The sequence below is a fragment of the Peromyscus californicus genome, unplaced genomic scaffold (genome assembly GCF_007827085.1).
Source record: "Peromyscus californicus insignis strain IS unplaced genomic scaffold, ASM782708v3 Scaffold_18__1_contigs__length_77618521, whole genome shotgun sequence".
Classification (NCBI taxonomy): Eukaryota; Metazoa; Chordata; class Mammalia; order Rodentia; family Cricetidae; genus Peromyscus; species Peromyscus californicus.
In genome coordinates this window covers 52,269,792-52,296,239 of record NW_026294480.1, presented here as the reverse complement: position 1 = coordinate 52,296,239, position 26,448 = coordinate 52,269,792, and the positions used below count along the sequence as shown (strand labels likewise).

Genomic DNA, 26,448 nt, shown 5'->3' with positions numbered 1-26,448 from the left:
AACCCCCACATTTCTCAGCTTCCTTTGCCTCTGGGATATAGTCATCTGACTTAGTTCTGCTAATCAGATGCACATGCAGAGACAGAGCTAGAGAAGCGATTCCATGCAGAGGCAGAAGGGGTGCAGGGCCTCCATGCTGCAGGCACAGATGGTGGAGAGGCAGCATGGTTCTGGAGTCATCAAAAGCAGCGTCTCCCTGTTTTGCCAGCTCTGCAATGAGGTTCTGAGGCCTGTTTCTGCAAACTCACTCCACAGCCTCTATCTTTGGTTCTTCCGGAGACCCCAACTTTCATGATGCTAAGTACCCTACGATTTCATTTCTTCTTTTTACCTGCCACAGGCCCTTGCATGGATTTTATGACACAGCTAAATGTAAACAAACAAACAAACACTGTAATATTCCCATACATGAGTGGACTTTAATATGAATCAGACTTTCTATATAAAAAGGGCATCACCCCATTGCAGCCCAACGTTAGTGGTTTCTTGGTGCCCAGCAGGGAGTTCTTACAGTCTTAGTCTCAAGAGCTCCTCAAGGATCCCACCCTATTCTTAACCACCTGCAAGCCACACTTAGAAGGCTGGTTAAAGAGGCGAACAGTGAAAGGAAACTTCCACACTAGCAGGTTGGGCTTACTGAATAAACAGAAGTTTTCCCTTCCAAAAAAACTGTGGGTTCTTTGCATCAACCTAGACTTGTAGGAAAGTTTTATATTGATGGATCTAACAGTTTCAATAAACACACATTTTCAGTAAAGCTGTTAAATGTCATATGGCAGCAATAATATCAATTCATTCACAAGTATTTCTTATGAACTATCACATGTCAGGCATTGCACTACGGCTTAGCACACATGTGATGCTAGATAAGTAAGAGCCACTATCGATTATCCCTCAAGACTCTCACCGCTGAGTAGGAAGACAGACAGACAGTTCCAACATCATGTTGTACTAGGATCTGCTTCTCCCAGGACTTTTCTTTTGCCGGTAGATTATCTTAATATTTCCACCTCCAGGAAAAAGGATTCTGTCTCATACCTGACATACTGTTCCCTAACATTTGTATAGAATCAGCACCCGAATTTAGGCCAACGACTCATCTGTAACTTTAGTATCATAATACACATTGAATTGTTTATACAGAGTTTATTCACAGCTGGAGGGGAAACCAGTGGATTTGGGTCAGTATACCCATATTTCTTAGAATCCCTTGCTTATGAGTGGCAGTACTTTAGCTAGTAGGGGTCGTTCCATTGGTGTCTGACAGGATTAGAAACAAAGCTGGAGGAAAGGTCTCAGCAAAGAACTGAGGGTGAGCCATCTCTAGAGGGAGCTAGTAAGAGTACTGTCAACGAGTTATACTTGTCAAGATTCAAAATCCAAGAACATCTCACTCCCGGATTAACAAAGCCATGACTGTCCAAGTAGATGTAGGTAATTGCTTAAGAATAGATTGGGATGCTGTTATGGTTTGGCTATGGTACCACCTCCCCACAAAAGGCTCTTATGTGTGAAGGTTTGGTCTCCAATGCAGTGTTCAGAGGTGGGGCTTTAAGGAGGTGATGGGGTCACAGGGCCTTTCTTAATGCTTTAATCTACTGGTGGATTTAAAATTTGAACATACAGGAGGTAGTGAAATTATGGAAGGCAGGACATCACTGGGGAAAGTAGGCTCTTCTGATTGCTCTCTCTCTCTCTGTGCTTTCCAGTTTCCCTGAGCTGCAAATTTTGCTTTGCAAAATTCTCTTGCATCCATGCTATTCTGCCTTACCACAGGGGCACAGCAGCAGTGCTAGCCGATAATGAACCAAGACCTCTGAGACCTTGAACCAAAACGAACCCACTTGTTTATATTTGTTTTTGCCGAGCTATTTGTCACAGCAGCAAAACATCCTAGTAACACAGATACTCTTACAAAGAAAGCACAATGGCCATGGCCCAGTTCCAAAGACATCTGCTATTATGTTGATGCTCCAATGGTGTTCCCGCAGCACCTACCATGAACATTATCCTGTACAGATGTTGGCCAGTATCACTGATACTGCTTCTTATATAATTATTCCTGCCCCCCCCCCCAAAAAAAAAAGGCCTTTTGATGAAAACAAGACAGGAAAATGTCATTGAAAGGCTACAGAGGGAATTTTGCTTTTGATTTACATATTTTCAACTAGTTTTACACTCAACAAAAAGTTCTAAAATGTACAGAGTTCCTAATATCCCTAACCCTGCTTCCTCTAAGGACATAATTATAACCATAAGTATCAAGAATAAGAAACTAAATTGCCCCAATATCATTTACCCAAACTTGTATTTGATTAAAACTTGTATTTGATGTCAAAATGACATCACTGATGTCATTTTCTACTGTTCTAGGATCTCCCATTTCTTTGTAGCTTCTGAGTTTGTGTGACAGCTCCTCACACATTTCTTCTCTTCCGTGACCTGGATACTTTTGAAGTAGTTCTCTATAATGCCCTCATTTTGGTTTGCTATATGTTCTCATGATGAAGTGAGGCTGTGTGTATTTGTTACGTGCACTAGAGAGATGATGTTGTCTATCCTAGCAATTGGGTTGGGTGTTTACATGTCTTATGATTAGTGATGCTCATTTACATGGTTAAGTTGGTGTCTGCTGGCTTCCTCTGCTGTGAAGTCACTATCCTTCATTTTGTATTGATGACTATCTTGCTGCAGAACACTGGGTCTATTCAAATCTTATTGTCCTCAAACTTCAGCCTGAACAGTTTAGTAGATTTTTTTTTTGAGTCTTGCCATCCTTGCACCCTTCCACATCATTGCTGTATTATCTATTTCTCTCATTGCTCTTTTCTCAGTAAAATTTATTGGAATTCTGTTTTAAGAAGTTTCTGTTTCTCTCAATACATTTAAAAAAACAAAACACAGGTATTGTGCATCTTAGACTGACCTTGAACTTGTTACATAGCTAAATACATTTTTGAAGTATGAATTTTCCTGCCTCCACTGGGATTACAGGCATATACCACAGAGCTGGAGATCAAACGTAGGTCTCATACACCCTAGGTAAGAACAGTTCTCACTGAACAATGTCCTATGTAGTTATTTTGTGGTTCATTAATTATTTAGACTTGAGACTCATGGATATTTATTTTATCCTGTGATTTAAAACACAACAGCATCATTGTTTGGAGTTCAAATTCTCCCAGACTTGGCCACAAAGATTTCCTTTAGGCTGGTACCTCCACCTTCTGATGCCATCTTTCTTTGGGCAGCTCTTGAACTTGGACACCATGAATTGTTCCAGGCTCACCTTTTATTTCCATGACCTCAGCCCTAAAAACCAATCACTTCCCATTTAGGGAACTCGTTAAACCCTGAGGTCACATCCGAAGCCAACTAAACATCCCCAGGGTGGCACTCAGTATCAGGATTTGGTAAAGGTCCCAAGTGAATCTAATGTGCAGTTTCGATGAGAACCAGTGGACCTGATCGGTGTTTGCTAACTTTCCTATGTCTTTAAAACCTCTGGGAATTTTGTCTGCTCCAATAGATTTGGACGAGAGACTGGATTCTGCTTTTTCTGTCATGGTTGTTTGGCAGACTACACTCCCTGAAAGAAAAGAGGGCAAGATCACATATCCTCCAGTAGCAAATACCTTAAAAATCACTCGTGGGTTTGCACGTGCCTTGTGGCTTTGAGGAAGCAAGCGTTTGCTATGTTACTGCTTCCATCATTTCTTTTCCAATTAGCTGGAGTTCATGGCGAAAGGGTCTTCTTGCTACATACACAGTGTGGACAAAGTCAAGGAGATTGATCGAAAAAGCAAAAATGGAAAATGGAAGCGTTTGACTCTGAAAGCAAACCGTCACAACGAACCAAAAGGAGTGGCCACGTTTTGTTTTTTCCCTTGTCTTCTATTACCCAACAGGCAAAGGGTCTTGGATACATCCTTTTGAAACATGGAGAGTGATAATAAAAGAGCATTTTCATGCTGAAAGCATAACAAAAATCGCAGATGTGACTATTCATCTTAGGAAAGACTGATACAAAAGGTGGGAGTCTTCTGTGGGAAGTAGGTCATTATGCTGGACTTTGTTTGAACAGAATCCTCTGGGGATGTGGTCTCCTTTTTTTTTTTTTTTTAATTTTTTTTTTTAGCTCAGTTTTCCCAGCTGTTTTTAGCTTGCGCATAGTCTAGTCCAGCCGCTAAGTTGCTCCAAGGTGGCTGGTCTCCAGGAGAGTAACACAAGGTCCAGAGAGACCCAATTGCAGTTAGTCACATTTATCTGGGTTCTATGGAGCCATGCCGTTTGCCCCTTACAACATCTCTTTGATTTTCCAAAAGAAGGTCATCTGTAGCACTCCCTCAGCTTCCAGATACCCAATGTTTATTCACTGGGGAGGGGGGTTGTCTTATGAAAATGCAGAATCCCACATCTTTGGTGGGAATGAGCATCCCTGCTTCCTTGGTGATCTTTGGCACACACTCCACCTATAACAGACAAGATAAACGCAATAGATAAGATTATGCACAATTGGTTCAGCAAAGGCGTGTTTTCATTTGCTAACAGAGCTTGGTTTCCCACCCTTCTCACCTTCTAGGTGAGAGCCCCTGATGGCTGTTATACATGTCACCCTTCCTCCCAGGCCTTTTCCACCAAGATTTAGAAATTCTTCGACTTGCCCTCTGGGACTTTGTACTGTAGCACTTGCTTCCACAAAATAAAGGAGAAGAGGAAAAACTAACCCAGCAAAGGTAGATAATCTATCACCTTTCGTAAGACAAGCTGATAGTTAAACGGTTTCAGTGCATTAAGTAGTTAGGAACATATTAACTGTGATTTTTACAAAAAAAAAAAAGGTTCATTCTGAGTTTATGATGATCTCATTTTATAGAAGAAAGAAAAAGGATGGATTTCTGTTTTATTGAGCCCTAAACCTAATGCTTGGAAGAAAGGCCACAGTACTGGGAATTGATGAAGCTGGTAATGCCTTGTACTAGAACATCATTCATCTGCCAGTCAGAGTTGACATTGTCACCCTGCTCTGCCCACACAGCAGAGACTAGCAGAGACCATACAGGTCCAGAGGTCATGGTTTCATCACTTAGGAGCACAACACAGAAATCTGAGGCAAGTGCTCAACCACAAACGCCACACATCTGGTGTGTTGGCTGCTCTGATCCTCTTCTCTTGTGGCTGCTCTGGTTCTTCATCTGAAGATGTGTTAATGCCTCACAGGAGTCAGAACTATGTCTTTAACGCCCCCCCCCCCCCATACCTGCAAGCAAATGCAGAGGTGGAGGTTGGGGATACTCTTTTCCCTCTCATCTCAGGCCTCAAAGTCTCCAATGTTGCAGACATTTTTGAAACATTCTCTCAGAGGAGACACTCGTGGGGACCCTGGGAAAGGGATTTATACTTTAATAAGACAGGAAAGTTGAATTGCAGGATTTTGGTGTGTAAACTGACTTGGACTGTGGTGGTATTGTGTTCCCCAAAATATTGTGCACCCTAATAAACTTATCTGGGGTCAGAGACAGAACAGCCACTAGATACAAAGGCTAGAAAATGGTGGCACTCACACCTTTAATCCTAGCATTCCAGAGGCAGAAATCCATGTGTTCAAGGATACAGCCAAGCATGGTGACTCACGCCTTTAATCCCAGAAAGCGAGCCTTTAATCCCAGGGAGTGATGGTAGAAAGCAAAAAGGTATATAAGGCGTGAGGACCAGAAACTAGAAGCATTTGGCTGGTTAAGCTTTTAGGTTTTGAGCAGCACAGTTCAGCTGAGAGCCATTCAGATATGAGGACACAGAGGCTTCCAGTCTGAGGAAACAGGATCAGCTGAAAAGTTGGCCAGGTGAGGTTAGCTGTGGCTTGTTCTGTCTCTCTGATCTTCCAGTGTTTACCCCAATACCTGGCTCAGGTTTGATTTTATTAATAAGAACTTTTAAGATTCCTGCTACATTGGACCTAGTGGTTTAGCCATATCCCAGGATGTGCCCGTGTGTCTATTTGGGATAATTTCAGGGAACAATTCTGACTTTCTGACCACCTTGTGTTTCTAGCCATACTTTGAGTTTGCCCTGTTCTGATCTGGAAACTCTTAGCCTCAACTACAGTCATTCTTTTCAGGCAGACACTGTTAAGTGTGATGACCAAGCATGCTTTGAAACTTAACTGTGAGTTTTAAAGCAGAGTGTGAAACCCACTTAATAAATCACAACTAGCATGCTTATTTTCAGAAAAAATTAATAAAAGTTTCAGGCTGCATTGTTTACAGAAAAAGCCTTAAATGGTGAACTATTATTTGCATCTGTGTGTATATATGTGTGCCATGATTTGCAATGTAAAATGTATTTCTTATTTGGGATCAGTGTTTGAAATGTTTAATAATTGCTATTTAGTTCTTGACTTTGAATAGCACAGGTTAAGAGCATGACTACTGTTGGATTTTGAATCTTGGCTCTAACCCTTGCTAGCTGTGTGACATTAGGTAAACTGCTTAACTTCTCTGTTTTAGATTTCAGTATTTCACATATGTGAAAGAAGAAAAAAAAAATGAAGCTACCTGACTGGATCAACATGAGGATTAAGTATAACAGTTTGTATAGTGCTTAAAACCTTACCTGGCAGCGTCTTATGAATGTTTGTGGGTTAAAAAAAAAGTGACCAAAGGGAAAATTTTTTTTTTGCATAATGAACCAAGGCAACAGTATTCCTTTTCTATGACTATTTATAGTCTTGTATGCACATACATGTATCCTTGATTAAAAAACTGCCTGTTCTGAGTGACATTCTCCCAAGCAGGATACCAACCACAGCGCCACTGCTCACTTGCTGTGTGACCTTTGACCAGCTCTTTGGCTTTACAGACACGGTGCCTTCAAGTGTTACCAACAGAATGTGTCCCACCTGGTGCCCACCGGGACTTGGTGAGGCCATTCCCAGAAGGAGCTCGGACTCTAGGAAACTGCTGCTGCTTCTGCTGTTAGGATTCAGACCGTGTCCTTCCTGCACCCTTCCCCGAACCCAGAGGCAATCCCTCCTCTTTGATGTGAATGGCTTGCTTAAATCTTTATTTCAGTCCCTTGTGCTGAATCAACCACATAGGGGCTCAGATAAAGGCCAGGACTCTAAGAAGGGAAGTCATTGTGAGGCCCAGGGGGTGGATTCAGACCGCCCCACTGTGCGCTCTTCAGCCTCTCCATCACCACTTAGCTAAGTCTCTTGAATGTCCTTTTACCTCAGCGGGTTTTCCCATCCCCTTGGATCATTCTCAAGTGTCACAATGCAACTCTGACAGCTGTCTGCAGCCGGAGGGTCACATCCTACTGCTTTTCCCTTCAGAGGCAGTACGAAAAGTGTTCAGGACAAAGCCGCCTGTCCAGACTAGATAGGTACCCCCCCACACACACTTTTTTTTCCATTATCACTTGTAAATACTTGGGTAGCATAAAAGGGCTCATTAGCCAACGGGGCTTTCAACTCCAGTCCTTTTCTTAAGGACCCTTGGCAAACCTATTGTGACAGAAATGTAAAATTCTGGAGGACTCCTGGGCTTGAAGATCTGCAATGGCTTCGCTGTAATTCGCCCCCTCTTCTCCCACGGCACACACTATAGCACTTACCAGAGCTTTTAAACATGAATAATGGGGCGATATTATGCAGTATCAATCTCTCCCCCGACCACAAGCTCCTCAAGGGCAGGGGACCTGCCATATTCATCTTTGTATCCCCTGCAACCAACTGGCACACATCTCAATCAACGTCTACAGAATGGAAGCTGGCTGAATTTATACCCCGGGTCACAGTGTGGAGCTCAGACGGCTCTGGAGCTGAAGGCAAGAGAAATCATTTATTTCTCACTGCCTAACTCCGCACTGGCTTCCCAGGGATTCAAGACACCACAAAGGTTAAGGTGATTGTGTTGGTGCCTTTGGTGGAAGATCTCCTTGTTCTTAGAAGGGAGGAAAATGAAGCCAGGTCCAGCGTGCTGCGGTTTTGCTATCTAGGGCTAGAGAAAGCCGGTCAGAAGGAATGTGTCTTTACCCAGCAGCAGAACCGCAGACAGCTGCTAGGGCCGTTCTTAACAAGCTTGGTCCTAAACACAAGGCATCAGCTGTTTTCTTCCTTTGCTACAGGCGCGTGTCTTTGACTTAACTTTAGTTTCTCAGCAGAAATACATAAAATCATCTTTGGAGACCTTGGCTTGTGTTCAAGCCAAGCACTCGGCTGACTATTTTGCTCTAGTCTTATTGCCAGACAACACCGTCGTTAACGTTTCCCTTTACAATCCAGGAAACTGAGGTCCCAAGAAGTTTAACCAGAAAGCGGGTTGGAGATCAGCTCCGCTCGGACGCCCTCGCTCCATCACCGACTTCACTCTGCACACCGGTGGGAGCGTGAGCGCGCGCGTGAGTGGCCGTGCGCTTCCGTTTCTTCGCGAAGCCTCCTCCGGCTCAGTTTCCCCCCGATTTCACTTTTAGGAGACTAAGTCCCGTTCTCCAAGGTTTGACCTCACTCGGCCATCTCCCTCCCGCGTCCCAAGGACGGACGGCCACTCCCTCGGCCACTTCGGAGTCCTAGCCCGGGCTGAGCCTGCGTGCTCGGCGCCCGCCCCACCGAGTCCCGCGCCGTGGGGCTGCCCCGCGCCCCTAGAGCTCCCGGGGGATCGGGTGGCCCCGCGCCTGGCCCCACCTCCCCTACCTGACGCCCGCGCGGCCAGCGGCTCCGTAGCCTCCGCCCACCGGCGCGCCTGCGCTGCCATTGGCTCCGCGGGCTGCCCGTCTCCTCCGCTCCGTCCCGGAGGCAGGTTTAGCCAGAGAAGCCGCAGTCCCGGCGGCTCGGGCGCAGCGCGGAGCGCGGATCGCGGCGGGCATGGCCCTGCGCGCGCGAGTCCCTGTCAGCAGCCCAGACACGGCGGCCGTGAACTTGGCGACGCGCTCCTGCGGCCCAGCTGCGGTCATGTAGTCGCCGGCGGCGCTCCCCGCAGCCCGGGAGCCGCAGCGTGATCCAGACGCAGCCCAGCAGCCCGGGCTTCCCCGGGAGGCGCCGAGCGCCCCGCCACCCATCGGGTGGCACTTCGGGCCGGAGAGGGACATGGGGGAGAAAGTTTCCGAGGCGCCCGAGCCGGTGCCCCGCGGCTGCAGCAGCCACGGCGCTCGGACTCTCGTCCCTCCGGCGGCAGCCGTGTCCTCGGAGGGAGCTTCCTCGGCGGAGTCGTCCTCCGGCTCGGAAACTCTGTCGGAGGAAGGGGAGCCCGGCCGCTTCTCCAGCAGGTCTCAGCCGCCGCGGCCGCCGGGCGGCGCCCTGGGAACCCGGCTGCCCGCCGCGTGGGCTCCCGCGCGCGTGGCGCTGGAGCGTGGAGTTCCTGCCCTGCCGCTGCCGCCTCCCGGAGGAGCGGTACTGCCGGTACCCCGGGTCAGCAGCGCATCCCAGGAGGAGCAGGACGAGGAGGTGGGCACCGCCTATCCCATCCCGAACCCTCCAGGTCCCGTTTGCAGGGACACCTCAGTCCCGGTGTTTTGGAGAGGGGAGGGGAACTAAAGGCGTTCTGTCACCAGCCTGGGATAGTCACGGTTCTTTGGGTCCTTGACTTCTTGTGGTTGACCCCGCGCGCTTTTCTACAGGGGCTACCCGACGGTGTGCTTTGGAAATGTCACAGAGCCAGTCCCTTCCTATCTGTATCTGCTGGGTTGTCAGCGTCAGAGCGTCAGGATGTGATCTGAAAGCTTGGCTCATCCCCACAACTCAGATCCGATTTCTAGAAGTGGGAGTGCTAACTCCTGAAGTCTTGGGTGGAGCAGGAGACCTGGAACGTAGGACGCGGGTGGGAGTGGCGGCTGTGGAATTGCACTATTGGGATGTCGGATTGGAGGGTTCCCTGGGGCCGCCCGTGGATGGTTTTGGTGATCACTTCACCTTCCGTCGTCGGGCAGAGGAAGATTCCCCACGCTAAGCCTGTCTTCGCACAGACATGAGCACCTACTGCTCCCATTCGGACTCAGTGTCCAGAGGAGCGCTGTAGGATACTGTGTAGAATGCATCTTTCCTTCTTCAGAGGACTTTGTCCAGCCTCATTTCCTGGAAGGCTGTGCATCCAAAACTTGTGGTTCGCTTCCTGACACACTGAGTTTCGTGATCCCCTAGGTTGCTACATCTGGCTTGCTTTTCTCTCTTCCTTCCTTCTTTGGAAGACAGGGAAGGAAGATTCTCCACGCCTTTAAGATTGTTTGCTTTGGATGTTTCTTGTGGGAGAAATCATCTTGATCAGACAAGGCCATAAATAAAACATAACCCTAGCATAGTCTCCTTGTGAAATTAATTCCGCAGTGCCAGACTGGTATTTTCCCCGTCTCTGCTGGGGTTAGCACTAGGAAACAATTGCCTTTGTCCCTAGAAGTAAACAGAGCCCAGGGTCCTGGTACTAGCCCCCTGTGTGCCGGGCTTGGAAGCAGGGACCAGATCTGGCCACAGCTAGCAGAGGCAAGTCCCAGCCTGGCAAAGATGGAAGGAACCTTGACTGGTGGTTGGCCAAGGCTCTGGTGGTAACCGTGACCCATTCCTGGATGCCTGTGGGATTGCAGGAATCACAGACAGGTGTCTGGAGATCTGCTTTCTAGAACTCTTTTGCTTCTCAATTGTGAGGTCTGGGTGCATTTCATTCCTTAGAAGCTCAGTTCTGTAGTCAAAAGTGGAGACTTTCAAGGTAAAGTTCACTCTGACAAGAATGCTGTTTCTGACCTGGAATTTTGGATAGCTCTAAATTCCAGACTGAGTTTAGTCATTCCAGGAGTTGGTTGAGTGACACACCCACCCTAGATGCTGCCAGAGAACAGTGCAGATGGGTACATCTCTCTTTGATGTAGCTAGCATGTTGCCTCTGGGTAACTGGCTATAAATGATTCTGTTTAGCTAATGTGGTATGCACAAGTCTTGAAGATGTGGGGGTTGGGGGCGGGTAAGGTCTCATTTTTGATCCTGATTGTATAGTTGATTCATCGTCTCCACTCAGAGTGACAGTGATTTTCTTTCTCCGAAGTGGATATAACGGTGTCTTATTTCCCTGGCAAGGCAGTGATGATTGGTTGAGTGAAACGTATTTTGTGCTTCCGAGTAGAATGGCCCAACGATTTTGGTCACTGTTTGTGGAAGTTCACAGACAGTGCTGTGCCAGTCCGTGGCAATTCGTGGCATGCCTTAGCCTACCAGGGGGATGGTGGAGTGAAATCTTGATTTGCCCTGACAAGTTTGAAACAAAACCAAAGTGGCTTTGGAAGTGGCTCCCCTATTTCAGCAGCAGAGAAGTAATAAAACTTGAGGAGGGGCGTGAAAGCTCATATATCCACACTGGTGCTGATGTGGTACACTGGGTGAAGCTGTGGAATTGGGCCTTTTGTGGAATTATGACTTTGGGAAATTAACTAAAACTCTTTGGTCTTTCCTTAGGAAAAGCACACATTTTAAATTACTGTTCTAGAACATTCAGAAATGGCAGACTAAAAGTACCCCCTTTCCCCATTTCCTGGGCACACCTGTGTTTGACTTCTGGTTCTGTCAGCTTGAGGAAGCATGTGCTTATGGACCGTTGGACTCTGTCAGCCTCAGTTTTCTCACCTCTTAAATGGGAGCAATAGCAATAGCACTCTAGACATTTTATACACACCCGTAGGCATCATCTGATTTAATCTCCGCAGAGTAGCTGATATTTAGCGCCAAGTAAATATCAGTGAGCATTGACTTTTGAGTTTATTGCCTATAAAATTTTGCGAAATCGAACTTCAAAGTTGGGCTGACTTGTTATTTCGTTAATGCATAATTTATGTACTATCTACTTTGAGAGAATCCGAGGTTTTTGTTCCCGTTTTAAACAGATTTATTATTTTAAAACGATGTGCATGCTGTGTGTGCACATGGGTGCAAGTGTTAAAGTTGGAGTTACAAGCAGTTGTTAAGCCCCCACCCCCCATGAGCTAGGAAGTGACCTCTGACCCTCTGCAAGAGCAGAACTTGCTCTTGATTGCTGAGCGGTTTCTCCAGCTCTCAGCTTGTTCCCCCTTCACAAGTGTGTGTGGGGGATTCTTTCTGTTTATTTCAGGCTGCGTTGTGACAAGCACCTGGGGCTGGTAGTGTTAGCTATACTGTAGCACGGCCCAGGCTAGAAAACGTTAACAGGCTTAAGAGCAATTCCTAGAATAGAAAGGCATTCATTTCAATTTAAAAACTGCTGTGTAGCTTGGGAGATTCATTTTTTTCCCCCCAAAGAATTTTTAAAAATACTAACTCACTGTATTTGTTTTTAAAGTGCAAGGAAATTCTGGTTTCTAGCATGTTCCTACAGTGCTGATTTTTTTTTTTTTTTTGACAACCTTGTTAAAGCTGTTTTGAATATCTCTAGTAAGGGTCACAGTGTCTCATGGTTTAGCTCACTACTAATACATGTGTACGTGTACCAAGTCTCAGATGCTTCAGTCAGACCTGCCGGCTTTGGTGTCTTAAAAACTAGTTGAATGTTGGCATTGATAGATTTCTAAGATTTTAATTTGCTTTTGTTATACTGTGCTCTTGGGATAAAATCTATAGTCTTACATGCCCTGGGCAAGCACTTACCACTGAGCTACAAACACAACTATTTTTATACTTAATATTAAACACATGAGGGTCAGAGCAGATGGGTGACTTAGTTTTGTTAAAAACAAAAAACGCACAAACCAATGTGGCATCTGCCTTATGTCCTGGCTGCAGACCTGTGGATGTGGGGTTCTGTATGTTGATGGGTTGCACACTTCATTTCTGATCGACAATCTAGGTTGGAGGACTGAGCGCCCTGCCCCCCCCCCCCATTTAAGCAATTTGCCTCTAAGGCAGTGGTTTTCAACCTGTAGGTCATGACCCCTTGGGGGTGTCAAACAATCCTTTCATAGGGGTTGCCTAAGACCATCTGCGTATCAGATATTTACATTATGATTCATAACAGTAGAAAGGTTACAGTTATGAAGTAGCAATGAAAATAATTTTATGATTGGGGGTCACCACAACATGAGGAACTGTATCAAAGGGTCACAGCATTAGGAAGGTTAAGAACCATGGCTCAAAAAAAAAAAGACAAAAGGGGTTGGGATTTAGCTCACTGGTAGAGTGCTTACCCAGGTACAAGGCCCTGGGGCCTTAGTTGAGGTGGTTGAGGGGGTTGGAGGACCACATGACTCAAAGGCATTCTACCTTGTATTTTTCCCAAAGTACCTTATGGTCCCAAAAAGGTATCATTTGGTAGCTGTTGATGGCAAACTCACTGAGCACAGGAATTTTACCCAGGATGCCTAGCACCTGCCTCTAATAAATGATCGGGAACTTAGTAAACGTATGTTGAATGATGAAACTAGTGGTCTGTTTGATTGAAGGGTGACTGACCATATGTCTATTTATTTTGTCTGTTGTGAATTCAGATGCGTCAACCTTGTGGCTCCTCCTTACTCATTAAAATAAACAAGCAAGCAAACAAACACCTTGTAGCTTACAGGAGAGGTATTAGGTATCAGGACTTTGTATTTTTTTCAATAAATGGGAGCACAGTAAAATCAGGCACACCTGCTTTTCAGTCTGTGTATTAGAATTTGAAGTGTCCAGAGCCACCCCGAATGGCTAGAAGGGGCTGTGTAGTTGAAGGGCTTGCTGATTTACTGTGTGTCAGCTGGTCATATTCTGCTGTACCAAGGGACTTGTTTTATTGACAAAAGCTGGGCAAGTGTCCCTTATTAACTATAGGCACTATTGGGGAGTGTCTCTAATATGTTCAATTAAATGGTGTCTAGATGGGAGGACTTCCTTTAACATCATTTGGGGGATGATTGTGTTTTGGGGTTCCCCACATGACAGTAATATAATCTGAATTGGGCTTCAGATTTTTATTGGTTATGAGAATAAATAGCAAAAAGAAACCATGAATTCAGACATGCTTTTTCATAGACTTTATATTTTATTAACCACAGAAGCTACATAATTTGAAAAGAGAAGTGCATGAATCTTGGCATATTTATTATTTAGTCTACTTTTTGACTCGATTCCTCAGTGCGAGCCATGAGATTAAAACAGCAGTCAGCCTACGAATGTATACGTAATCCCGCCCTGAGGCATCGTCCCGGGCAGACATCACGGAGTTTGACATCACGGAGCTTCTCATGCACTGAGGGAGCGAGGCGTAAACACACGGTGGTTATTTATTAGCCAGTGACAGAGGTGACATCTGAGGCAGCAGGCTCTGAGGGAGTCTGTGGCCAAATTGCATGAATCCATGAGCTGAAACCTGAAGGATGAGCAGAAGTTAGATGGAGGAGAAGAACGGAATGAGCCGGAGTGAGGCAGGTCACCGACGGCAGCCAAGTTAGACAGCTCCTGCAGGGACTGTGGGCCTCCTGCTTGGCATGGAGGAAAGGAGAGCATGGAGCAGGTGATTGAGAGCTGAGACACAGCTGAGGAGTACGGTAGCCCCGTGGACCTCATGCTATAAGGGCACTGGGGGCCATTGGAAGATTTGAAGCAAGGAAGTGTGGCCTGTTGAGATTTGTATTTGCAGGAAGTCAGGCATCTCAAAGCCCATGTGTTGAGAACTGAAGGTCCAGCCTGTTTACATGGTCCTGAGTTGGAAGTGATAATGTGAGAAAGTGGCCTGGTAATGATTAGTGTGTGGATGAAATGGGGAGTGGGGGAGGGAGGAGGTAGTTCAGGGACTCCAGGTAAGTACGCATGAAAGATGGCCAGCAAAGAATGTCGATCGATTCCAGAGAACATCAAGCTGCTGTTCTCTGTGTTATGTCTTCGAGGGTTTTGAGAAGAATAGTTTCAGAGGAGGGTCTTACCTTACAAGTGCTCATTTCCATAGTAAGTGTAGAGACAGATCTACTGGAGGATAACCTGGGGGAGGGTGCTCCGAGATTGTGTCCCTGTGGGCAGGAATCATAGTGCTAGCATGCCAACATGTACTTGTAGCCAGAAGGTTTCTCCAGTCCCACCCGGCCCTGGGGTCCTGCAGCCACTTATAAAATAATCACTTAGAGGCTTAATATTATTTACAAACTGTATAGTCTATGGCTGGCCTCTTGCCAGCTAGCTCTTATATCTTTTTTTAAAAATTTTATTTTATTTTACAATATAATTTAATTCTACATATCAGCCACGGATTCCCTTGTTCTCCCCCCTCCTGGCCCCCTTCCCTTCCCCCCAGCCCATCCCCCATTCCCATCTCCTCCAGGGCAAAGACTCAAATTAACCCATTTCTATTAATCTATGTTTTGCACTGTGTTCCATGGCTTTACTGGTCAGTTGGCATGTTGCTCCTTGGATCGCAAATGGCGTCTCTCCAGACTCCACCTTTCTCTTTCCCGTCTCTCTCCTTGGATTTCCCTCCTGCCTCTAAGCTGCCTTGCCATAGGCCAAAGCAGCTTATTTATTAACCAATGGGAACAACATATTTTCACAGCGTACAGAAAGACATCTCCCAGCATATACTACCAGAGTCTGGCTTGTTGGAGTGGATTTTCCTATTGGAATGGAGTTTTCCTTTGCCACATCTGGTATTCCAGGACACGGCAAATATTTACACCTTGCTAATATTTTTGAGCAGGGGGAGAATCTATTTGATGACTCAGATTTAGTGGGTACAGTGTGTGAGTTCAATGGGTTTTGTTTTGATCCATTTGTTCTTGTTATTTAGTTTGGCCTTCTGAGGGAGGGCATGGAAGTGGGGTACAGATATGAAAACTGGAGAGATAATAGGAAGGGTCTATAGTCATGTGGCCCACACTAGGAGAGAGCTGAGCAGAGGTGACAGTATGTTCTCAGAAAAGAAGATTGTGTTTTCAGATAAAAGACAGCCCTGTCACTTCTCATCATGCTCATGGATTCTGTGGCTTTGTCTGGAAAGGGCTTGTGCTCACTTCTTTCATCCCTTTAGAGCAAACAGCTAGTGTTTCCCTGCTCTGGAGTCATGGTCCCATCCTAGTCCAGTCACTTAGAAAAGACAACTTCATCTAGGTTTATTAATACCGAGTCCATTTACCTCTTGCAGAGGGTCACTGAAAGAATGTGATGCCGCGTGTTCATCTCCAGCATGATGTATGGCATCTATTAAGCATTCCAGAGGATGTTTGCTCTATTCCTGAGGATGGGGATGGCTGGTTTATGAAGAATGTTGGTGTCATCGCTATCATAGAAAGGGATAAGCAGAGACCCAGAGTTGCTCCCTGGGTGGACTGTGCTGTTAGGACATCTTGATGGTAGTCTGGAAGTCTCTTTTCTTTCCGTGTAGGTAGATATGTAACACATATCACCATTAATTTCATGGGTGGAACATTTTTATGAGATAGTACCAGCAAACTTTATGGTGCATGATTCATTAGCCCTTCTGTGAAGACGCTGACTCTCTTTTCCACGTGGAACCTGTTCTTAGTGATCAGTTATCAATTAGTATCCTTAAGGACTCTATGAATATGTAAATGACGAGGTTGTTAGACGAGGGGTGATGTCAGCTGTGTGGTGAGGCAGGAAAGATGACTCGAACTTCATCCGATTTTCCAACTGAAGGTTCGTGAACTGAGAAGGGAGTAAGATGGAGGTCGGGTGATGCTTTGGAAGTCAAATCCAGTTCACACAAGTATTGGGGTAAAGAGGTGAGAACTGTAGTCCAGAAGCCACCCCAACTTCCCAGAGGGGGAAATCTGGACATTCAGTGGAACTTGAGAAAATTCAAGAACTCATCTATGCAAAGTTACCCAACAAAAAATTCCGCCCCCTCCCTTTGAGACAGTATACACCTTGGAGCTTACAGTAATCCAGGAGCCCTTGGCTCTATGTAAAGACGGCTGGATCGGCTGGCTGTGCTCTTCTCTTCCCTAGTGACTGGGCTCCTGCCCTTGCACTGGTTCAGGCTGACACCTGCACAGCTTTGCCTCATTGGCTTCAAAGGTTTCTGCAGTCTTCTGTGTGCCCCATTGCTTCTCCGTGACACAGTATGCTAATCTTAGTTACTATAGGCTAAAGCCTAGTATGAAACACAAGATTAAGCAAGGGGCCGCTGCTCCTGTAGCTCTGGACACTTGTTTGTCTTCCCATATTTGTGCTCCTTCACCTGTCTCAGAATTCCTGGGAAGGACTGCACAGTAGTGACATGTCTCCCAGGGTCAGGAGAAATCATCCTTTAAATGTAGCAAAAATGTAGGCTCAGGACTGCGGCCAGCATCCTCAACACAGTGTTGCCTCCTGGTGATGGAAGGGTGTAGAACCTGCCTGAAGTCCCCCGGGGATTTCTGTAGCTTCTCTCACTGCGGAGTTTTCCTGCTTATTTAATGAGTTATATTTCTAACTAGACACGTGTCTACGACAGCTTAGAAATTTGTATCCCAGGCCCATAGTCTTTTGCTCGCCCATCAATTCTCCGCTCAGACACAGTCAATATAATTTTGATTATGGTACTTACTTCCACTGAACCTTTCAGCCCAAATGCTTTGTGATGATATTAGAAGTTGCAGGGAGAAGGTGGGCGTGCCAGAAAGAAGATAGAGACACCGGCACATTTGGCTCCTTTTCCTTACTGATTTCATAGGCTGTCATGTGGAAAATGAAATTTTAATTCTAACGTTTGGAACTTGGTCATTTAACACTTTTCGGCACAGAGCAACCTCCCAAGTGAGCCCAATTTGATTTGGGTGTATGAGCATGAGTTAACTAGCTCTGTCAGATGTGGATCTTTGGGCTTTGGCCTTAGCACTCAGTTTCCTTTTTAACCTGGTGGGAAGTCAAGTGTGGCATTCTTTCCTGGGTGGTGATTTTGTGTGTTTCTGCGTTGGTGGGAAACTACCATTACATCTTGGCCTTCTGATCCCTTGCCACTGCGGGCATTTCTGTACACAGGGCTAGCCAGGCAATGTAAGGAGGGCCTCCGTGCGGCAGCCGTGGCAGGGCAGGAACTCAAGTTGGAATCCGTGTTGCCCATCTTGTGTCGCTCGGTTATTGAGACTTACATTCTGAGAAGCCATACTTCCAAAATTGTCCCACGACGATGGCAGCAGGCCTCCCACTCACTGTTGAAGTGGTGTGCAGATGTAGTGAACGCCATTCTGTGCATTAAGGTTGGATGTCACATGTCACAAGTTCTCGTGGATCTGGTGGTTCCATAGAGACAGACACACACAGCAGTAACTCAGGGAATCTGCCTTTCTACTCGCGCAGTGTTAACTCGACTGGCTTCGTTGAAATAATCCTAGCCCTCACCCAGGTTTTAGGTTTTAGGAAGCACCTCTAGGGGCTCCTCACAGGAGTTTCTGCAGAGATCTCAACAGCCCCGGACACTAGTCTTGAGAAAAAAAGTGCAGAAGGTCCACTTTTAGGAAGAGGAACATGGCATGCCTCAAAAGAGTCCAGTTACATGGTAGAGGAACCCAAGGAGACATGGACCTTCATGTCCTTAGGGCCCTTATCAGACCAGTAAGTTGAAGCACCTCATTAAGTTAGAGAAGAAAAAAAATATACTGTATGCTGGTGAATGAGAGTCACTTATTATGTATCGGGACCCTGTCTTCTCATTGTACTAAATTACAGTACCTTGAATTATTTATCTTCTGTTTGAAAAATAGCCCCGATAATGGCATTTAAGGTAATATTGTGTTTCTTGGAAAATCTTTTTTTTTTTTTTTTTTTCAGCAGAAACTTGCCCTCAGAAACTGTCCCCGTTCTTTGTTGACTAATAAGGAGATCGTCCCAAAGGTGCCTGTAAGACCTTTCAGGATGAGCTTGAATTCATTGTGATGCATAGGTCTTTGCTATAACGTGAATTCTGTGTGTAGAGGACAAGAGAGTCACCGGAAAAGACAGCTCTGGGAGCTCCTGATTTTCTTTATCAAAACGTTCTTAACACCTCGGTTTTACACATTACCACTTTTGAAATCGAAAATAGTCCTGTTGGGAGGAACTTGGCTTAGATATGTGAGCTGCCTGAAGGTAAGACAGTCAGAGTGAGCTGGCTATGGGGAGTCAGTCATTCCAGTAGGGGACTGGAACCAGTTATGGGTCACTCCGCTGGGGGAGCAGAGCTGGCTATGGAGTGTTAGTCCACGGAGTAACGCTCTGCACTTCTGGAACCTGCAAAATTCTTACTGTCTTGTATTCTATTTAAATTATTTCTGCTGTCTTCTGGGCACGACATGGATTTGCAGCAGCTATAGTAACATGCACAAAGACCTACATGCGATGCAGTCAGTAAAAATCCCCCAAACTGCAGCAGGAATAAGGCAGGGTCTCAGGAAGGCCCTCCCCTGCCTGAGGAGCTATGGGCAGTTGACAGCTGCTGGGGGTGTCAAAGTCCTTTTTCTTGGGAGTGGGGTCACTGGTATGTCGCCATGCTCCATGGATAGCCCCACTCATGTACGCATCATGGGCAGCACTAATCGTACTCTGTGGGATTTTTAAAAAAGCATGGTGTTGGGAGAAGGAATATATTGGGGGTGGGGACTCTAAAGGACCTGGAAGCAGAACATGTGTAGGTCCAGGGAGAGTTGGAAGTGAAAAATGGGGCATGAATATGATCAAAATACACTGTATACGTGTATGAAATTCGCAAGGAGTGAGTGTAAAACTTCTGAGTCATCATTTTCTGTGAATTAGGTTACCTGTCATTCATCTGATTCTCCCCTTTCTTTCACATCTCAGGCTTGATCATAAGAATCCTCTCTAGAACATGGTCTCCTTCTCTGTGACAAGGAACTTTACTGCAAGACAGTCGTACAACCCTTGTCAAACAGAACATTCTGGCAGGAAAGGCCTTTTTGGTTGCTGACTCCAGTGAGTCATTAAAGATGAGTTTGAGAGCTCTGTTTCCCTTTTCCCTTCTCTGTGGTGCCGCTGTGCATCTTCCTGCCTTATCATTCTGTGCCGAACAGGCCTTTTCGTGGTTGTTGTTGTTGTTGTTTGTTCGTTTAATGATTGGACATCTTATGGTGCTTGGGAGCTTTTGCTCTGGGTGTCAATCATTTCCGAGGACTGTTGAAGATGTGAACACAGAATAAAATTACACGTGCCATTCATAAAACTAGAGCCCTTCATTGCTTCCTTTCTGACGTCCTGTGTCTCCGTTCTGCTTTCTGAAGGTTGTTCCGGTGTTATCTGGGTATTGGATGATTCAGAGTACTTACAGTTTGCAGAGCTCCCCTCTGCATGGTTTCTATTGCGATCTCACTCCTGCTATGTACAGATTCCGCCACATAGGTTAAGAGCTGACCTCTCTTCCCTCCTGTAAATCCTGAGATCTTCAGGATGGGAACAATATCATATCAACTCACATTCCTGTAGAGCCCATGGCATCTAGTGGATAATGATAATAGCACATTGTACAAATTGCAGTCAGTACCATTCTGACCTAATTGATTGGTCGATTAATTTAGGGCAGGGTTTCTCGGCCTGGATTTGAACTTGTGATCCTCCTACCTCAGCCTCTCGAGCTCTGGGATTATTTATATGCACCACCAAACTTGACCTATTCGGAAGGTTTCTCATGTATTTACCCATTTAGTTTTGGCACAAGTCTTTGAAATTCAATGTATAATGAAACTGGTTCACTTTCTACCCGGTAGCAAAGTGACCTCCTGGGTATCATACAAGTGAGGAGGACATGGATAGTGGAGGGCAGAGGTGGGAGAGTAGCAGGTACGAGGAGACCATAGAGGAATACTACAGTCCCTGAGGTCTCACCATCATGGCTAGCTCTGTGGCCTGGATGTATGAGGCGGTACATGAATGATGACTGAATGGTCCAATGGCGGCTGTGGTTGGCGGGTGTGAGTGAATGCTTATTGAGGAAAATGAATGCTTGTGTTACTGAACGATTAAGCAGGTATGGGTCCCTGCGAAGTGACAGAAGAGTGTGTAGTCTGAAGAATTTTCCTTAGATACCAAGGATAAAAGCTGCATTCCTGGCACTTAGGTCATTCATGAATGGCTTGAGTGTGTATCTACAAATGAAGGAAGTTGACTAGAAACCAGTTCTCCTCTGGTTGGCTTTGGGAGGCTGTCTTTTGGGAGGCTAATTCTTGGCTATTCATTAAAATTACATGTAGTGAAAAAAAAAAAACCATTTTCAGCCATAATCTTAAACGCTTTAACTTCTGATGGCATTTCTAGCTATCCTCAGCGATCCTCAGCTGTGCTCACTAGTCTGGGGACAAGAGGATATGTTTGCAGGAATGCTGGGTGTGCTGTCCACACTGTATGGGTGCCTTTTGCCTTGGCTCCTGGCTGGGCAGGCGGTTAGGCTCTTCATCTTCACCTATGAGGAAACCAGAATCCTTTTTAGCTCTGTTCCTTTTTGGGGGGAGGGTGTGTAAATTTCACTGTTTCATCTGCATGTGATTAGTTATAGAACTGATTGGTAACGTTTTTCTTTTGATAAACTGCATAATAGGTTGTTGCATTTTCTGGTCTGTGAATGTGAGCATATGATCTTTCACCACAAACGATATCAGGATATAACGGATAAGTTAAGAACATGTTTTTATGGTGTGCTGCATGATGTTCTGACCCCTGCTTACATTGTGACATGATTTACGCTAATTAGCTGTGATTGTGTGTGTATGTGTGTGTGTGTGTATTTAAGATTTGTGCATCTATTGTAGCAGAAATTCTAGTCAGTATATGTATTCATGAGTCCTTCAGGTTAAGCTGATTTAAACCCAGAGAAGCATGGTTTGTAAAGCCTCCCATTGATTCATCATATCCAGTAAACGGGAGGGGTCTGCCTCTTCCTTCCCAATGCCTGCCAGTTTTAGCTGTCTGAGGCAGGACTGTCCTTAGACAGTGTTGTGATGCAGCTGTTGAGACACCATTTACATAGAGACATACGTCTTAATACTAAAAGTTATTATTCTCAGTGGGACTGCAAAGGGTAGTTTTTGGGGTTTGCTCCAAGAACCTGGAATTGAAGAGTTGCTTCTTTCTCTTGAGTTTTCTCTGCAGATTCTTGGATCAGTGGCAGGATCTTCAGGTCCAACCCCAAAAAACCCAGTGTGGACTTAGCCTTCTTCCTACCTACAGCTTTTCTTCTCAGGCTCCATGTCACAAGGACATCAGGACTAAATCCTATAGTTAATAGCTTCTGATCACTCATGTTTAAAAGATTTGTGTGTCCTCCATCTCCTAGGTAACTAGGGCCTCTCTGTACTTTGCAGGACCTCGGCACTTTCCTACCCTCAATGTGGACACATGTGAGAACACACTGGTCTTGGCCTTTTACTGAAATGCAAGCTAGAGGCTGGCTCTTCGTGCCTACACTATCAGTGGGCTCTTTCATAATTCGCTTGTGAGGAACCTGGGCAGTGCATTTCCACTGTCAGGCTTTCGTTCTTAACATGAGTGGTGAGTTCCTTTTGGGGCGCTGCAGTGTGGGGCTGTTTCAGTGGCTTCAAGGGTTAGGAGGCTGTGTCACAGGTAGATCTCAACCTTTGCACCCCTCTGGGAGAACAGCCCTGTGTTCCAGGTGCTCTGAGATGAGGAACAAGTGAGCTGGGATCAAGAGTCCACACAGTCAACCTCCACTCTCAGTCATGTGGTGACCCTGTGCTGGATAGTTTTATGTCGACTTGAACCAAGCTAACGTCATCTGAGAGGAGGGAGCCTCAATTAGAAAATGACTCCACAAGATTGGACTTTATGCAAGCCTGTAATGCATTTTCTTAATTAGTGATTGATGGGGAAGGCCCAGCCCATTGTGGGTGGTGCCATCCATGGTGGTCCTGGGTTCTATAAGAAAGCAGGCTGAGCAAGCCATGAGGAGCAAGCCAGTAAGCATCATTCTTGGTGGCCTCTCCTCCAGGTTCGGGCCCTGTTTGAGTTCCTGTCCCGGACTTCCTTCAGTGATGGACCATAGTGGAAGTGTAAGCCAAACTAACCCTTTCTTTCCCGACTTGCTTTTGGTGTTTCACCATAGTGACCCCAACGAAGACAGGCCCTAAGGAGCCTTCTGGAGATGTGGCAATGACCTCCTTCTGTCTTTGGGTCATCTTTACGAATGCTTAAGAACTGGCAACATACATGGGGGAGGGATAATTTTAACACAAAGCAACATATTTTCTGCTACAATTAGAGTCACTTCTAAGAAGGCAAGCCAACAGAGGCTCCATGTGGGAGGGATGGGGTTGTTCCTTTAGGAAGCCCTTCTGAATTCCTTATTAATAAGCCAGCTACCGCTACTAGAAATAAGGCAAAGGGATATTAGTAACCAATGACTTTCTACAACTAATATTCCAGTTTGTATCCCTGACTCTCCAGCACCAGCAGCCATTAAATTCTCCCAGGCCCTTACCTCTAGTTGAACCTGGATAGTGGGATGTAGTTCCCACAGAGGATGCTTAAAATAACTGCCCCAGAGCTTAATTCTAGAGAGGACCAAACATTTAAATGTGTTTAGGGGCCTTTTTGTGCTTAGAGCCATACTCAGTTTTCCAAGTATGGCTGGCTAGTCTTTGTCCTTCTCTTATGAGAAAGTTACAAATGAGTTGTGGAATTAGTGCATTTGTTCTCTTAAAAATAATGGCAAGACTCTGTCAAAATTGCTTTAGTCAGGCTGTAGTGAGTGATCCTGTAACCTCTCCCCTGTGTCCCTTAGAGATCTTTGGTAGTAATTAAGAGCAAAGTGAAACACAGATTTTGTAAATGATGAATACAGGTTTACCAAATGAAGCATAATGATAGGTGTGAGCCCTGCTGAGAAGTTGGATGTTCACCGTGTCCTGAAAAACCTATAATCAGATGGAGACTGTTGCGGATGGATAAGATACCACCATCTATGGTTTTGAGACACTTATTTGAATATTTAAGGACACCTGATGATGTACATTTAGTGACTGCTGCTTTTTAAATATTTGTTGGCTTGGGCATGAACTGGGAAATTATATGAGGGAACAGCTAGTTAAATTTTGTTCCACTTTTAAGTTCCACAGGTGTTCAGACTTTTGCTTTAGCCCTGTTGTATGGGTGAGTGACTCTTTAGGTATTGTTCACTGGTCTCCGTCAAAATAAGTTGGATTTTTGAGATAACTCTAAGTTTGGTATGGTTCAAATAGTTGCTTAAGAACTGAGAAAATGGTGTCTTGATTGGAGTGGAATTTTGAGCAATGGTTCATTTTAACCCTGATTGAATAGTGGCAGTTCCTGCTACTGTGTTCAGTGCTGGCTTGGTGAGTCGGCTGGGGCCAGTCAACTGCTTGAGCTCAAGTCTGGTTTGGGGAACTCCTTTTTTTTTCTCTTTGCCTGTTGATTTTCCCTTATTAAAAGACGTTTTTCCCCCTCATGTGCATGGGTTTGTGTGTCTGTTCATGTATATGCCATGTTTGCAGGTGGGTGACTGAGGAGACCAGAAGAGGGCATCGGATGCTCCAAATTTGGGGTTCTAGGCAGTTGTGAGTTGCCTGACATGGGTCTTGGGAACTGCACTCAGGCCCTGTGGAAGAGCAACAGGAATGTTAACAGCCAAGCCATTTCTCTAGCCCAGTGGTTCTCAACCTTCTTAATGCTGGAACCCTTTAATATGATTAGTCCCTCATGTTGGGGTGACCCCCCCACCATAAAATTACTTTGCTGCTACTTCCTAACTGTAATATTAGTATTGCTACTGTTATGAATTGTAATATAAATATCTGATATGCCACCCCAAAGGTTGAGAACCATGGCTCTGGCTCCTGGCTTACACCTTTGAGGGCAGAAAGGGAGGAAGCATTGGTGTTATGGCTGGACTTTCAGAGTATCTGCAGAACAAGGGTGCTCACTCACAGTGTTTCACATAACAGATGCTGGTGAAGAGCCGATTGATTGATTAGAGGACATGAAGTTTGGTATTCCCCCCACACCCCTTTGGCCGTGAACTGTTCTTGGGGGTAGAGCTGGTGTGAAAACTCTCTCTCTCTCTCTCTCTCTCTCTCTCTCTCTCTCTCTCTCTCTGTGTGTGTGTGTGTGTGTGTGTGTGTGTGTGTGTGTGTGTGTGTGTGTGTGTGTGAAAGGCTTTATTGGATTGCACTGCATGCATAACACTGTAGAAGTCAGTGGCTGGGGAAGGAAGGGAGCAAGAAACACATGAAAAAAGGGATCTGTTGTATGCCTGAAGCACACAGAGGCAGGTTAGGTGACACTGCCTGTGGAGTGACTTGGTCCCAGTGTGCATAGTGCATGATCTGCAGGTAAAAATGTGGTACAAATCCAAGATGGCTGTGGGAGAGGATCATGAAGAGGAAGATGAGGAAGAGCAGTGGGTTGGGGATGGGTACAGGGAGGAGAGGTAGCTGTAGGAGGAAGGCCAGAGGTAGGAAGAAGTCTAGGGGGAAGAGGTGGGCCACAATGGGGAGAGAGTCAGGAGGAGGAGAGCCAAGGTGAGGAGCCCCTGGGCGGGAGGCAGACACAGAATAGGCCTAACAGCTTAATCTAGAAACAGACTGTCCATGGTCAGTTGGCCATTTTAAGTGTTAGAAAGATGAAAGGAGGTTGTATGTAACTAAATCATTTGGTCTATGAGATATGCTTCTGAGAAAACCCCATCAAAATAGCTCATAGATGAGTTCTAGTAACAGACAGAATCCCCAAAGCCTCACCCCGTGTTCCTTCAGGGTCTTGAGGTTATCTTCCAGTTTTCTCTATAAGCCTAGTCACTGGCAGTTTGGTTTGCCCATGTTTCTGGGTGATTCTTTGTGCCTGTGAAATTTAAAATTTCTGGTATAAAATTAACCAGCTGCTTATTTACGGCTTTATAATTTTCTAATCAAACGTACTGTGTATGCTTTCGGCAAGGATCTGCGTGTCCTAAGGTAATCAAGCAGTCTTTGCACCAATACTTTTTAAATCATTATCTTAAGGGACTCTTTGTTTTTGTTTATTATAGGGCCAGAGTTGAGTTGGTATGAATTTATCAGACGATCTATCTTTTGAAGTATTTTATTGGGATTCATTTTCTACTCTTGCTTTGAAGAGAAATTTTTAGTTTCTCAGGGTTTCCAGTTACTCTCAGTTTAGAGTAATGCTTTTTTTTTTCCAAGTTGGAATTCCAGAGACCACCTTAGTCACGCAATACTCCCGCCACAGGTCTTTAAGGGGCCTCTCACCGCACCCCCCCAGTAGTTTTTGGTAGGAATAAGCCCTGACAGGTGGAGACCCCACATGGATTCTGTCTTGATATGGTAGTCTGTGGCCCTGAGCTAACTGAGGTTTCTGAGACTACAGATTCTTATGACTTTCTATCCAATCCTCCAGCCTCAGACCTCTTGTGATGCAAACTCCTTGCATTTGCAGATGGGGAGGGAGATGAGCCTTTTGGGGCGAGTACTGAGGAGAAGTCTAATCCCCAAGAAACTCTCCCTAATCTGCAGTTAGAGTTTACTGTGTGGGGGTCACAGGTGACCTGGTGACTGCTGTGCCCATGGTTGAAACTTGGGTTCTAG

At 45.5% G+C, this 26,448-nt stretch overlaps 2 protein-coding genes across 7 annotated transcripts in view; one reads left to right on the top strand and one right to left on the bottom strand.

The window, feature by feature from the left end:
* Positions 1–474: 474 nt before the first annotated feature.
* Positions 475–9,057, bottom strand: LOC128113602 (glycine-rich protein 1-like). Its single transcript, XM_052743396.1, has 2 exons — positions 8,693–9,057; positions 475–4,472 (listed from the first exon to the last, which is right to left on the bottom strand). Exons 1-2 carry the CDS (start codon positions 9,055–9,057, stop codon positions 4,394–4,396), a joined length of 444 nt encoding a protein of 147 aa, XP_052599356.1. The 3' UTR covers positions 475–4,393.
* Positions 8,924–26,448, top strand: part of Mast4 (microtubule associated serine/threonine kinase family member 4) — a 590,473-nt gene continuing 572,948 nt past the window's right edge. For all 6 annotated transcript variants that reach the window (XM_052743383.1, XM_052743380.1, XM_052743379.1 and 3 more), the window contains exon 1: positions 8,924–9,442. In XM_052743383.1, coding sequence (XP_052599343.1) covers positions 9,086–9,442 — 357 coding nt within the window. In that variant the 5' untranslated portion in view covers positions 8,924–9,085. The remainder of the gene's footprint in view (positions 9,443–26,448) is intronic.

Excerpts from the sequence above, each read along its gene's own strand:
- LOC128113602 (XM_052743396.1), bottom strand. The coding sequence starts at position 9,057 with ATGGGTGGCGGGGCGCTCGGCGCCTCCCGGGGAAGCCCGGGCTGCTGG. Across the intron at positions 4,473-8,692 it reads GCTGGCCGCGCGGGCGTCAG|GTGGAGTGTGTGCCAAAGAT; the intron begins GTAGGGGAGGTG and ends TGTCTGTTATAG.